Below are 15,786 nucleotides of genomic sequence, written 5' to 3'. Positions count from 1 at the left end.
AATGCTTTCCCAGACAGTCTGAAACCTTAAAGGATAACTCATGAGGTAAAGACTCTGCAGGAAATTATGGTGGTCATTATGCTTTTCGCTGTAACCTAACCGCCATGGCGGTTGCGGTTGGTCCACCGCCACGCCGGCAGTGAAGACTGCCATATTACGACTTCGGTGGCTTGGCTGAAGTCGAAACGCTGCCCATACCGCCAGGGCGGTTGGACCGCCGGACCAGAGGTGAGTACCTCTGGCCCGGTGGCAGCTGAGACCACCGGCAGTATAATGACACAGCAGACCGTCAGGCTTTCTGTGGTGGTCACACCGCATCCATTCACGCACCCAGACACCCCCATTAGCACACATACACACCCCTCCATTAGCACACATACACACCCCTCCATTCGCACAAATACACACACCCCCATTCGCACACATACATGCGCCCAGACCCACACCCGCATCCATCGACCCCACACTGGCATCCATCAACCCCCCCCCTTCTCCAGTCGTAGTACAGTGGTTGGAGTCTTGTTGGCGTGGCGTGGCGGTGCTGGTGGTGGAACCGCCTCTCTTCCTCTGTTCCTCTGTTGGCCATATATGTAGTTGGCGGCAGCGGCTTCGGCGGTCTTGGAAAAAGACCACCAAAGTCGTAATGACCATCTATGCATCTAACAGAAATATCATTACTGAAGGTTACTAACTTTTTCTTTGTGGCCAGGTTGGCTTGTAGATATTCAGTCTCAAGATATTTACAAGTTACACACTCAGTATCTCCCAAGACTTAATGCAAGCATAACTAGCTCGGAATCTGCTAGGGGGTCTTTGCTAAAGACCAAGGCTCATGCTATAAAACATTGTTTTTCCTTCTTTAAACATCGTCATAAAGTCCAAATCGTGATAAAGCATTATGTACATAATATTTTTAGTAACTCATTTGATAAAAATCGCCCGCCCCTTTCAGCGACGCCATCGCCGACTTCATCTCCCCGCACGCCCTCGCCTCGCCGGACTACATCCTCCTAGGCGACCTCAACTTCCATCTGGAACAAAACAACGACCCCAACACCACCACCCTGCTTGACAACCTCGGCCTCAAGCAACTGGTGAATACCGCCACCCACATCGCCGGACACACGCTTGACCCTATCTTCTCCGCCAGCAAACACGTCTTCTTCAGCCACACCTCCGCTCTACACTGGACCGACCACAGCTGTGTACATTTCACATTCCGACGCGAGACCCGCACTCAACCCATCCCTCGTCGACAGTGGAACAAAATCCCCGAAGAGCAACTCTTCTCCGCACTCGCCGCCGACCCCAATGACGCAGCCCTCAGCCTCACGAACTGGATCTCCAACTGCGCAGACAACCTTGCTCCCCTCAAACGCACGCATCGACAGGCCAACACCAAAAAACCTCGCTGGTTCTCTGACACCCTCAAAGAATCGAAGAAAACTTGTCGCGCCCTCGAGAAGGCCTGGCGCAAGGACCACACCGCTGACAACATGACCTCCCTCAAGAACGCTACCCGCGAACACCACCACCTGATCCGCGCTGCCAAAAGGAACTTTTTTACCGACAGACTGGACAAAAACAGCCACAACAGCAGAGACCTTTTTAGCATCGTCAAGGAGTTCTCCAACCCCAACGCCGTCACGCCCTCACAAGATCTGTGCAACTCCCTCACCACCTTCTTCCATCGCAAGATCAGCGACCTCCACGACAGCTTCGGACACCAGACCCAACCAAGCATCACCGAATCCACACCTCCGACCATCACCCTCAACGACTGGACCCACATCAACACCGAAGAAACCAAAACCACCATGAACTCGATCCACTCCGGCGCTCCATCGGACCCCTGCCCTCACTTCATCTTCAATAAAGCCGACGACATCATCGCCCCGCACCTCCAGGCCGTCATCAACTCCTCTTTTTCTTCTGCTACCTTCCCCGAATGCTGGAAACACCCCGAAGTCAACGCACTACTAAAGAAACCTACGGCTGACCCGAGCGACCTGAAAAACTTCCGCCCCATCTCGCTCCTCCCCTTCCCCGCCAAGCTAATAGAGAAGACCGTCAACAAACAGCTGACCACCTTCCTAGAAGACAACAACCTGCTCGACCCTTCACAAACCGGATTCCGAACCAACCACAGCACTGAAACCGCCCTCATCTCAGTCACAGACGACATCAGAACCCTGATGGACAACGGTGAAACAGTCGCCCTCATCCTCCTCGACCTCTCGGCTGCCTTCGACACCCTCTGTCACTGCACCCTAATCACCCGCCTCCGCTCCACCGGGATCCAAGGCCAGGCCCTGGACTGGATCGCCTCCTTCCTCTCAAACCGATCCCAAAGAGTCTACCTCCCTCCGTTTCGCTCAGACCCCACCGAGATCATCTGCGGCGTACCTCAAGGATCATCGCTCAGCCCGACACTCTTCAATGTCTACATGAGCCCCCTCGCCGACATCGTACGCAAGCACGACATCATCATCACCTCCTACGCCGACGACACCCAACATATACTCTCCCTCACCAAGGACCCCGCCAGCGCCTAGACCAACCTACAAGAGGGCATGAAGGACGTCGCAGATTGAATGAGGCTCAGCCGCCTAAAGCTGAACTCTGACAAAACGGAAGTCCTCATCCTCGGCAACACCCCGTCCGCTTGGGACGACTCCTGGTGGCCCACGGCCCTCGGCACCACACCGACCCCCGCAGACCACGCCCGCAACCTCGGCTTCATCTTGGACCCTCTTCTCACCATGACCAAGCAAGTCAACGCTGTGTCCTCCGCCTGCTTCCTCACCCTCCGCATGCTCCGCAAGATCTTCCGCTGGATCCCCGCCGACACTAGAAAAACCGTGACCCACGCCCTCGTCACGAGCCGCCTGGACTACGGCAACACCCTCTATGCTGGGACCACCGCCAAGCTCCAAAAACGCCTGCAACGTATTTAAAACGCCTCGGCCCGCCTCATCCTCGACGTACCCCGCAACAGCCACATCTCCGCACACCTGAGACACCTGCATTGGCTCCCAGTCAGCAAAAGGATCACCTTCCGACTTCTCACCCACGCACACAAAGCCCTCCACAACAAGGGACCGGATTACCTCAACCGTCGCCTCAGCTTCTACGCCCCCACTCGTCTCCTCCCTTCCTCGGGCCTCGCGCTTGCTGCCGTCCCTCGCATCCGCCGCTCTACTGCAGGTGGGAGGTCCTTCTCCTTCCTGGCAGCCAAGACCTGGAACTCCCTCCCCACCAGCCTCAGGACCACCCAGGACCACTCCGCATTCCGGAGACTCCTAAAAACCTGGCTTTTCGAGCAGCAGTAACCCCCCTCGCCCTTTTCCCCTAGCGCCTTGAGACCCGCACGGGTGAGTAGCGCGCTTTATAAATGTTAATGATTTGATTTGATTTGATTTGATAAAATAGGCAATCTAAACAAACTTCCTATTAGGTCTAAAAAGGAAATAAAGTGTTTTCCTCCCAAGTCTTTCTACTAACTAATCAACGTCGGCGTACTATAGGAGAACACACTGCATTTATGTACGAATTCTTAGCATAAGTAGCATGTTTTGTCTAAGGTTCACTCATGAAAACTATAGAAGGAAAGAAGATGTTTTAGGCCTCATATTTCATTAGTAGCCTTATGTCTGATAGAAGTGTTCAAAGGAAGATCTACATTTTTCTTTAGCTGGGCAGGTGTTCGCGCCCATGAGTTGGAACTTCATTTAAGGCAGGATATCGAACATAATTTTGAGCTTAAACATAAAACAGTTGGGGGCACACTACAGCATGCAGTTTGCCCCCACTCCACTATGGTAAATACAGTACAAATTTGTACTTATTTCATTTGTAGTCTGTAGTTTTTCACCTTAGTAGGTGCAGCTAGTGCTGTATATCTCTAGACATGTGTTTTAGGGTATAGCCCTTCATCAGTAGAGGCTTTTTTCCTGGAGTTGCTGGAAATGCTGCCAAAGTCCTTTCAGGGCTCCGTAGCACTCGCTGGTACCCAGGTGCATAAACAAATCTTGTCAGCTTGCTGGTTCAAGGGAGTCTTTTTAAACAGGAAATAGAAGCACACTGCCTCACACTGCAGCATGCATTCTGAGTTCAGGTTAACTCAAATGTTCTTGTATTTGAAGGAATGCATTAGAATTAAAGTGTCTTTTCTTTGTAATCCTCCACCCCTCATTCCGAGGTTAAGTGATGAAAAAATTGAGTCCTCTGTGCTGGTTTAACATCTCTTTTTTGTTCCGCAAGCAACTGCTTTTTATGTTTATTACATCTACAACATCGGTCCCCAATTGCCAAGATGTTGTTTTCATCATGTGTTGCTGCCCCACCTGGATAGCATTAGACTCGCATGCTCTTGTGTCAAAATCCTAACATATGTGTACAGTTTATGTTTCTATTGACCATGAAATGTGACAATATACCACAGGTGGCCATCACTGTTCCTCGTGACCAGATTATGTAAATCTGGCCAATAGTGTGGCAAGGATAGGCATAATTTTGCAAATTATGCCACGTATGGCCACTGTGTTCTTTAGAGTACCAACAATACGCTAGTAAGAGCCACTTTGTCCCATCCTTCATAAATCCCTGAATGTTCACATTACTCCAAGTCACCCACTTTATGCCAAGCCACTTTATTGCACTGAATGCTCACAATTTTCAGAGAAGTACAACTTTATTCGAGGGACACTGTCAAAATGCATACAGAGTGCCACAGAGGGTAATTGTAGTTATGAAAATTTCTCCACAAGCAGTGACCTCAAACTCTTTCCATCTCATCTCTACCTCTCTCATTCGATCTTCTCCATTCCTCAGTTTTTCCCACTTCCATTTTCCAAGACTTCCCTCTTTCCTAAATATCTGGTGCTTGTTTAGTTCTTTTGGCTTTACTCAAAAATGCTGTTTCTGTTCCTCGTCACATTTTTCTCATGTGTATGTTTTTCATCACTCTCCAGACAGTCCTAGTCTTTCTCTCAAACCAATTGTTTGGCTCCTCCTGTGCTGTCTCATTCCATTATTTTTACTTCCTCATCTGCCTTTGTCGGACTTGACATCTTTTTCTTTTTCGTGCACCCTTCCTTTAATTTATCCCCTCTTTCCTTTTTTCCTTACATTCTCTTTAATTATTTTTTCACTTCCTTTCATTTTCTTACATTCCTGTTTCACTCCTCCCTTGTCAACTTTTCTTTTTTCTTCTTTTCATCTCCATCTTTCATCCCATCCTCATTGATAATATTTTCTGATTATCACAATCTATCTTGCTGGCTTAATGGTTTTATTTTTTCTTTCTTCCCGTCAATGGTATTTCATCCCCCACTGTGTTTCACTTTCTATGTTTTTTCTCTCTAAGATCGTTTACCCTCTTTTCCTCATCAGTTGTTTTCCTCCTTGCTTGTTTCCATCCTTTAAGTACTTATGCCCCTCTTCTCCTGTCTTTCAGTTTTCTTTCCATTTATTTCTTTGAACTTTGTGGTTTCTCGTCCCCTTTGTTTTCTTTTATCTTCGCCTGTTTTTCTCTGCTGAACTAGCTCTACTCACCCTATTTATTACTTAACCTTCCACTGCATTTATTCATAAATGACTTCCATGTTTGCCCCTTTTGCCCTTCTTTTTTTAGTGCTTTTCTTGCCCTCACCCTCTTTCATTCCAGTGCTTGCGTTCCTACTACTTATTACTCTTTCTTTATTTTGTCTAGTTACTATCAGTTGTGTTCTCTCCTCTTTGTGTATTTTCCATTTACTTGCTTTTTCTGTCTTTTATGCTTGACCTTTACCCTTCTCTTTTCTCCCTGTCTTTCAATTTCTTCCTGATTCTCTTTTTGTTCTTTCTTCCCCCCTTTTCTTTTGCACATTTTTCCTTTTCAGTGTGTCTTTTTTTGCTTTTCATTCTTTCTTTCTTTTTCATGTCACCTTACAGACTCTGAGCTTACCCCTTTTAAACCTTTCTTATTTCTTCTCAGCTCAATATACTTTTCTATCTTTTTTCTCACACTTTCATTTTAATATATTCATTCTTTTTTCACTATTTTCCCTTACATTTTTTCTTTGTTTTTAATTCCTCCTATTTCGTTCTCCCCACGTTTTTCCTTTTTACTCCCCTTTTATACTTCTTTTATTTTAAATAATTTAATATTTTTTCTTTCTCTCTTCCTTTTTTCTCAGTCTTACTACAGACAACATTATCTGTCTGTCTCAGACAGCATTGCAACCACTACTTCAATACTTGTTTGTATGCGCTTTGGGCCTACTCCTTGCACAATTGGATAAAATATTGTGTACTTCAGTTTCCTGCTCCTGATTTAATGGTTTACCCCCCTTTTCTTGGGTTTGTCCATCCTTGCAACATTTAGGTTTCACCATGATTTTTGAATGACAGTGTATCTTTCCACTGCTGACATCAGGCAAATCTTAGTTTCCCCAATGAATTAAGGAGTACTACAAGAATGTTTGTCACAATAGCTCTGTTTCTTCTACATTTCTGGTTTGGAGGGAGTTTGTGTAATCTTACATCTGTGTATTTGCATAGTTCTCCTTGGATGGTGACTGGAGTTCTGCCCATTGTTTAGCATGTAGGATATGTAGACAGTTTAAGTGTTTTATTTGCCTATGTTTATGCCTTTACGTTTAGGGTATGGAGTACTTAACCATGAAAAGGTACATTCACCGCGACTTGGCAACAAGGAATGTATTAGTAGAGAACGAAAGTAGAGTGAAAATCGGTGATTTTGGGTTGACAAAAGTATTACCTCAAGACAAAGAATACTACAAAGTGAAGGAACCAGGAGAAAGTCCTATATTCTGGTAAGTAAGATTTTCCATCTACATTTATTGTACTAATTTATTTCTAAGCAAACAGTCTGCTAGAAGACTTAGCATATTATTGGGCTTAAGGAAAGGAGATGTTGTGATCTGTGGGAAGAGGTGTAGGCAGTTTGCACTTATATTATTATAAAAAATAAATGCAAAGGGGCATGTGTGCTAGAGTAGGTTAGAGAGACTGTAGGGTATACTGGGGTTGGTAGGTAGTGATAGGAGAGGTGATGTTTTATAGCTGTAAACTAAGGTCAATTGTTTATGTAGGGTTTTTGCAATATAATAACAGAAAGGCTTGCAGTAGGACTTATTAAGATATGGCTCCATGGTGCTAAATCACAAATGCAACTAGTTCTTATGAAAATTATAATAAAGGGGAATGGGTACAGATGGTGTGGGATAGCAGTAGCTTATAGGCACATTCCCTCTGGTTTCTCTTTAGCCAGTGGGAGAATTTGTATAATGGTTAAACAAGTTATAATGTTTGAATGGAGTGCCCCAGAGAAGGGCCTTTGTGACATGTGTTGTGTTGAAAATTTGGCTTGGGAGAATAATATTTTGGAAATGTAGATGGACTATAAATAGGGTGCATGTGCCTGAACTTTGTGTGATGCGTCTCCAGGAACTGCTTAGCCTAAAACCTTTAGCATCTGAAAATAAGTCTTTACAAGTAGAGCTAAATTACCTTTCACCTTAGTGCATTTTGATTCCTTACTTGGAATGTGACAGTGATGGGGACAAAGACCAAAATACACAAAATCCATGCCTATGAAAAAGCTGAAGGATCCATGAGCGTTCCTGCAGGAGATGCATCTCACCAGTCAGGAAGTGGCAAAGCTTTGGTTTAAGCAACTGGTTTCTTGAATGCTAGGGGAACACTGATATGGATCCGGCCCATGTTCCCTATTTGGTCACAGCCATTCAGATGGACAGGAAAGGATGGTATATATTGGTGGGAGGGAATCTTGATGGAATTGAGATTATTCTCTGGAGCATATAGATCAAGTGACATTCCTTGTGAAATTGACTATGAAATTGGCCCAAGACCTACAGGGCCCTATGAGTCTTGAAGGAGTCTTTAATTGCGTCCTTGACATGGAAAAAGATTGCTTTATCCTTCTGACTAACAAACAAACCTTTAAAGTTGTCCGGGGTATTGCAAAATGGATAGGTCATTTGGGACTTGTAGCTGTTTGAACATTAAAACATAGTGAGAAGGAGTATTATTTTTATTCTCTGGTGCATGATGTACATGCACATCTAGATAGCGTTCGACGCATGAGAGGATTTGTCATTTGGTCACTTGTGCGAGTACCTCGGTAGGACCGTCCCTGTCAGTAGGCCTATGTTGATGGGCCTACAATCAACACCCAATTGGTCAGATAGACAACACCCATTCCCACATGGAGACTGCAACATATGATGTTAGGGGACAAACCACTTAGAGAGTCCTTGAGAGGTGCTACCAGTGATTGTTTTGTGTTTAATCAGGGCACTGCATCTTACTCACTGATAGAGTGGGAAGCATTTAAGACTATGGTCAGGAGTCACAGTGTCAGGCAAAATGTAGGAATGAGAGAGATACTTGTACAGGAGCTACATGACACGGATAGAACTCTACATGGCCTAAAAAAGGTGGTGTGACTGATCCCCTCAAGAATGAGTGTTTAGGCAAAGAAGGGGAGGAATATTTTACTATATTAAAAAGATTGAGGTTCTTAATTACATGGAGTACAAGAGGTGGAACCACGAGCAGGAAGGACTAGGAGATTACTGGCCTGGGTTATTCAACTTCAACTAAAAGGAGCCTCGATCATGTAAGTAGAAACCCTGCTGGGCAACACATACACTGTCATAAGGAAATAAATGCTGTTGGACCCGGCATCTTTTGGCTTGGTTTCCCCTGACTTTTTGCTTTCTGACCTCCAGTTTTGACTGTGTGCTGAATTTTGTTTTTGCTGGCTTAGGACTTTGTGCACTTTTTCACTGCTGACCAGTACCAAAATGCATGTGCTCTTTCTCTAAAATGTGATATCTTGGGCCTCTCCATGATTGGCATATTTGACTTACTGGTACTTGCCCAGCACCCGTAAATTAAATGCTGCTCGTGGGCCTACAGCACTGATTGTGCACCCACTACAGTAGCCTTTCAAACATGTCTCGGGTCTTCCACTGCAGGGCCTGTGTGCACAGTTTTAAACTGCCTTTTCAAACTGCAAGTGTACCTACTTGCCAGGCCCAAACCTTCTTTTCTGTTATATGTAAGTCACCCTAAGGTATGCCCTAGTTAGGCCCAATGGTAGGGCGCAGTGTATTTAAAAAGTTGGACATGTACTTTTAAGTTTAACATGTCCAGATAATTAAAAACTCTTAAATTAATTTTTCACTATTGCAGGGACTATCTCTCCCATAGGCAAACATTGGGGTTACCTTAAAAAATCCTTGAAGTGTAATTTCCAGTTGGGGATAGATAGAAATGTGGAATTTGGGATTTCTGGACTCACAATTTAAAACACATCTTTTGGTAAAGTAGTTTTTAAATTGCAGGTCTGAAAATGGCACTTTTATAAAGTTGGCATCTTCTTGCTTTAACCATTTTGCGCCTTAGCCTGTCTCTGAATACTTGTGTGGGTTTAGGTGACAGCTACACTTGTGTATTCTCTCTAGACATCCACAACACAGGAAAGGCGGGGTGTGATGAGGGATACATCTGCATCCATCTGCATTCTGATAGTCTTCCTGGACAGGGAGAGGTAGTTCACAGTTACATCTGATTAGGTTGTGCCCTGCCCTCACACAAAGGGCTAATTTACCCCCTACTGGTAGTCTGGAGCCAGGGATGGGTTAAAAGGGATCCTTGTGCACTTCAGTGTGTTCCTCTGAAGTCATCCCTACATCAAAGGTATTTTGGGGTATAATTATTGGACCTCTGACACCATATACTCAGAACTCTTCTGGACTAAAGACATTGTGCCAGGCAGAAGGACTGCCGTGCTGCCAGGAGGGACTGCCGCTTTGCTGTTTGCTTTGCCGGTCGGCTGCCTGCTGCTTCTTGTCTGGGAGGGAGAGGACTGGTCTTAACTCTCTACATCCTGCAATCTTAAGTTTCTCCAAGGGTCTGTCTGAACGTGCCTCCTGTTTCTGAAGTCTCAGGGACATCAAAGACTTCACCTGCATCTTGCTACCAGCACCTGGACTCCTCTGCTGTGAGTCTTGCTTTGCCAAGTGACACCAAATCTAGTTATGGCAGCGTGTTGTGCTGCAGCTCAAGAAACCGACGCATCTACAACGGTGTATCAGTTGGTACAGACGCATCGAACTCGGTGCGTCGATCAGAACTATTGCATTCTGCTGCTGAAACAATGCCTCGCCACTGCCTGCACTGAAGCCACAAACACCACTCTCCGACTGTGCGACGCAGTGACCCCGATGTACAGTGCAGACCGACTTGACCGATACAGTACAGATGCATCAGAACTGGTACACATTGCTTCTGAACATCAACTTATCAAGGACGTTGCCTGATCAGGAAACAACACATTGCCTGCAATAGAAACAAATCCTCTCCTTTGGACCAAATCATATTCCCCGACCATGGACAAAGCTAACTAGTGTCAGCTGGTGTGCATGACTGCTGTACCTGGCCCGCACTTCATCGCAGTCAGACTGAACTTTTGGATTTGCCCCGGTCCAGCGCGACGAGATAGCCCAGGTTGGGGCCATTGACTTCTAAGCTCTGAATTTTGATTTAATCTTTAAAAATTCATAACTTGACTATAATCCAACATACACAAGTTATGTTGGTCTTGTTCGACTCAGATAACTATTGGTTATGTTTCTAAACTGGTGTGGAGTCTTTTTGTGCTGTTTTCACTTTCTTACTGTGTGTGTGTGCTCAAATACTTCACACATTGCCACTTTACCTGTTCTCACCCTCTGGTCGCTTGGCTAAACTAAACGTTTAGTGTGTATCTTACTTTCCCTGAATAGGATTGTGGTCCCTACTTGGACAGAGTGCAAACCTCTGCCAACTAGAGATCCATTTTCTAACAAATGCCTTCATAAACAATGAGAAGAGCCTGTATGGGGAAAAAGAGGAGGCCCCTGGAGGTGTTATCAAGTTCTGGCTTTAAAGAGTAAATCCCAATAAATTCCAGAAGAAGTTAATTAAGTGTAGGGGGGCCTTTATTGAGAATGAGATCATAGATGCCCCAATAATTTAAATTAAGCAAACATTCCAGGTACTGATAGTCTACCAGCTCCCTTCTACCAGACATAAGCTTGTGTCTCTGTCACACAGTTGACAAAGATGTACGCATTAGCATTTGAACAGTACAGGTTACCTGGCTCGGCTGGAGTGGCCTTCATTATGTCCTCACCTAAATCTAGAGGGGACGCAAGTGACATATCATCATGCCAACCTCTGTATATGCTTTATTTTAATTATGAAATCCTAAGCAAGGTCCTAGCAAGTGGTCTATAACACCACAACCTTACTTTCATCCATGAAGACCAGAATGGTTTTAGTCCCATATACAACATCTCTTAATATCAAGAGACTATTTAGAATTCTAGAAGAACCACCAAGGGAAATGCAATCTAAAAGTTTTAGTGGGCCTGGTTGATCTAGAAAAGGTGTTTGATATGACCAAGCCTCAGGCAGCTGATAGGATTGCTTTACTGTTCTCAGGACCTGTGATAAGTGTGTGCACCAGCAAACACATTTCTAGACAATACCAAATTTTTAGGAGTGGTAGACAAGGATGACCATTTCCGCTCTGCTCTTCGCAGTTGCTGTGGCACTGTTTGCCGAAATCATGAGAACAGAGGGAAGAATCAGAAGCATACCTTTATGTGATGGGGGTCACATCATTTTGCTCTACACTGATGCCTTGCTCTTATATTTATATTTGATAGTTCTTTGTTCCTGTTAATCAGTGAGTACCTGCTCTCCTCTTCTTTTTTAATGTTACCTGGTAGTTAGATGAAAAGAAATATGAATGATGGATGGTGGGTGGAGCAGTAGCATTAACTGGTACTCTGAAAAGAGCCTTCAGTTTGAGTTGTCAACCACAGTAGGGCACTTCATAATATCATCTAAGGAAACTAACTTGCTGAAATACTCTCCTGCTAGCTTTATAACATTTACAGACAAACAACTAAAGGGTGAGAACAATTGTTACTATACCACATTTAGTGAGTAAATTCATTTTTTTAGGAAAATTTGAATAACAAGGATGGGTTTAGTGTTTTCTGTAATGCAGATGCAAAAAAGGCAGTGTGGTTAATCAGCAAAAACAATGTTCATTTTTTAACTTTTGTTTTTCATCCTTTATTTTAGGTATGCTCCTGAATCGTTGACAGAGAGCAAATTTTCTGTGGCTTCAGATGTTTGGAGTTTTGGTGTAGTTCTCTATGAGCTCTTCACATACAGTGAGAAGAACAAGAGCCCACCATCGGTCAGTGCATCAGAAAAATGTAGTACTAATAGCAAAGTTTAGTGTCATTTGGTTACCACTTTCCATGTTTGGTTACATAATTCACATTCACATTATCCTGTACTGCTATATAAAGTAAAAGTTCACTTTTCCAGTGGAATTATTAGGCTAATGTCAGTGGGGATTAACAGCCTAACAATTCCTTTCTAAAACCATTCATTTTGTTTATTAGTTGTACACAAATTAAGAACACATGCAAGCTTGCACAGGACTTTTAAGTTTGAGGAAAGTGTCACTTTTGGTCCAGGAAATTGGTAGGATCATTACTACATATTAACTCTTGAATAAGCACTATTCTATTAGCCCTTGTAAAGATGTTTGAAACTTATTTATTTTGGTTACTTCTTCCAGAAGCCTAATATTTTCTTAGCAAATATGCTTTTGGAATATTTCAAGTCACATGATTTTATATAGGTTTTGTTAATATTTAAATATGCATTGATCAGAAGACACTTTTTTGACAAAGGTTTTTAGAGACTTCTAGACGCAGATTCCTTAGCTTTGAATATTCCCAGGTGTCAGACTGGACAAGGACGATTTTCAAGCAGTATCCATGCACATCAATAGGTGGCATCATTCAGTTCCTTGTTAGTGTCATCCAACCAAAAGTGACGTGTGCAGTACCTATATAGGTACCACTTCAGTGCACTGATGTCAGTTCTTACCTTTCCACGCCAGATAGTGCTGATCTGGATTCAGCTACACCTTAGTCATTTTTGACTGGTCTTTTTTTACCTTTTGTCAGTTTATCTTTCTGAGATTTCTTCTCTTGGTGTGAGGATGTCACTCAAGAAATTGGCTGATTTCAAACCATGTGGGGCAAGACCATATGCCCCACTTTTGGGTGGCTCATGCCCTCTTTGAGCACCTTTGAGCCCCCTGGGGTTGGGAGCGGCCCACACTTATACCACACTGGCAGGTTTGCCCTCTGCTCCAGTCGGACCCCAACATCTCTCACTGGATCCAGAGCAGACAGAGACCTTCCTCAATGCCCGCTCCAGTGCCGTTGCCTCTAAACGACTTCATTCCCATATTCATACTCAACTGTGACAAGGCCACATCTGGCACCGACTGAAGACATTCTTCCCGGGCACTGAACCTTATTCAATAGTTGAACTGGAGAGGGAGATGTTTGGAAGGGGTCTGTGGACCCCTGTGGAGAGGACTCAGTTGAGGAGGACAACTGGTATGAGTGAGGTTATCGGGTTAGACACCATCCGACACTGGCCTGGTTTCCCTTCCTACTCTGGCTATAAAGGAGGCAGACTCTTTTGCTATGGTGGTGCACAGAGGTCCTGGACCTTAAGCTACCCTCAGTGGCAGCCAAAACTAATGTTTTGACATAGGTGCTTCAGCTGGAAGTTTCTCCCTCAAATCCTTACTCCTATTAAATTAAGCTCTTACCGACATCCTACTTGGGGCTAGATCCAAGCCCTGCATAGGGGCTCCTGGAAATAGGATAATTGCCTGCTGCCATCGCCCTGCTCCTGGGGATCCCATTTTCCTTATTCAGCACCCCGTCGCAGAGAGCTTATTGGTCCAAACCTCCTCATCCTGCATGCACCCTGTTGTGTTCTCTACTACTTCACTGGATAGGGAATCCAAGAGGCTGGACAACTTTGGTAAGAGAAAGTTTGCTTCCACCAGCCTGGCACTGCAGTCGGTGAACACTGTGTGCCTACTGGGCCGCCATTCCCATACACTATGTTATTTGGTAGCACAAGTGCTGCCTATAGTCCCGGAGGAGGCACAGGGCATACTCTCTCAGGCAGTTGCCAACGGGAGAGCTGCAGCAGAGTTTTACGGCAGATGTGACTTGACGCATCAACTCACTAGGCAGAGCGGTTTCATCATCTGTGGCCTTGCGGCACCAAGCCTAGCTGAGAACATGAGGATGTCCAGGCCTCCCTCATAGTCGTGCCCTTTGATGGCTTTAACCTATTTGGACACAAGGTGTATTCAGAGCTGGAGAACTACAATCAGGTCTTTGGGCTTGCCTATGTCTCCTTGTCATTCCCAAACTGCCTCCCACCCCTTTTCTGAGTACAGAAGAGGTCTTTAGCCGGTCCCATACCCTCCCAGTCACCACGGTCAGCAGCGTTCCCAGATTTTTCTTGGCCAAGGGCGCAGTTCCAACAGACCATGTGGAACAGGCAGCCAGCAGTCAAGTTAGTCCACCACCACCCTCCCAGCAGCTGTTGCCTCCGAGCCTCTGTAGTCTACCCTCAGACCATCATGAGCACCCAGTAGGAGGCAGGATATGTCATCACCTCTCCCACTGGCAGTCAGTAACACCAGAGCGTTTGGTATTACAGATAGTGCAAAGAGGCAACTCCCTCCCCATTGTGACACCCCCTCCACCCATCCCACCCACTTACAATCAGTTGGTGGAGGACCGTGTCTCCTTGTTCACTTAAATAATACAGGTTATCTTGGCCAAGGGAGCCTTAGCGGATGGTACCTTCCTCAGAAATAGATTGTGATTGCTATTTCTGCTACTTTCTGGTGCCAAAGAATGACAGTGTTTTGCCCCATCCGCGATCTGCTCCTTCTCAACCTCTTCTTGAAAAAGGAGAAATTCAAAATGCTAAGGGTCACCCATGTTTTGTCTGCCCTGGATCTGTAAGACTGGATGTTAGGAATGTGGAAATAAGCATCCAGCAAGTCCACTGTCACTCTGGCCCTCACATTCCATCTGCAGTTCACGGTGGGCCACAATCACTTTAAGTTGGCTGTGCTCCCCTTCGGTCTTACCAGTGTCCCTTGGGTGCTCACCAAGGTGATGGCGGGTGTCACAGTGTATCTGTGGAGGTCAGGGACTTCACTTTTCGTACCTCGATGACTGGTTGTTGAAGGAGGGCTCACCCCAGGCAGTCGTCTCCCACCTTCAGTCTGTTGCTAACCTCTTGCAGTCGCTGGGGTTCACTATCAACATGCTGAAATCAGGCCTGACTCACTCAGCCACTCTCTTTTATTGGTGCAGTTTTGGTGACAGGTTCCAGCTGTGAACCTGTCCTGAGCAGTGAGGCCAGGATATTCAAGCTATGATACTAATGTTTTAGCCTGTCTCCTGGATTTCAGTGAGACTGACTGTGAGACTTGGACCTCATGGCCTGCTGCATCCTGCTGGTGACACATGCCGCCTGACATATTCAGGGTCTGCAGTGGGATCTGAAGACCCAGTGGTTGCAGCCTCAGGGGACTCTGCAGCATGGTCCAGATCTTGGCGGTAACTGCGAAGGACCTGCAGTGGTAGCTAATGAACTGCGATTGGGTCAGTGGTATTCTCTCCCTTCCCCAGCCTTAGTTGATTGTAGTGACAGATGCATCATTTCTGGGCTGCTGTGGCCATCTTGGAGATGTGGATATCAGAGGACTCTGGTTTCCGGCAGAGTCCAAACATCACGTAAATCTGTTGGAGCTTCAGGTGATCTGCTTGGGATTAAAAGCCTTTCTTC

At 45.3% G+C, this 15,786-nt stretch overlaps 1 protein-coding gene across 2 annotated transcripts in view; it reads left to right on the top strand.

The window, feature by feature from the left end:
* Positions 1 to 15,786, top strand: part of JAK2 (Janus kinase 2) — an 882,548-nt gene that overhangs the window by 830,904 nt on the left and 35,858 nt on the right. For both annotated transcript variants that reach the window (XM_069240320.1, XM_069240330.1), the window contains 2 exons: positions 6,646 to 6,818; positions 12,172 to 12,289. In XM_069240320.1, the coding sequence (XP_069096421.1) occupies positions 6,646 to 6,818; positions 12,172 to 12,289 (291 nt within the window). The remainder of the gene's footprint in view (positions 1 to 6,645; positions 6,819 to 12,171; positions 12,290 to 15,786) is intronic.

This window comes from Pleurodeles waltl, chromosome 1_2 (assembly GCF_031143425.1).
Source record: "Pleurodeles waltl isolate 20211129_DDA chromosome 1_2, aPleWal1.hap1.20221129, whole genome shotgun sequence".
In the NCBI taxonomy this organism is placed as follows: Eukaryota; Metazoa; Chordata; class Amphibia; order Caudata; family Salamandridae; genus Pleurodeles; species Pleurodeles waltl.
This window is presented reverse-complemented; position numbering and strand designations above follow the sequence as displayed.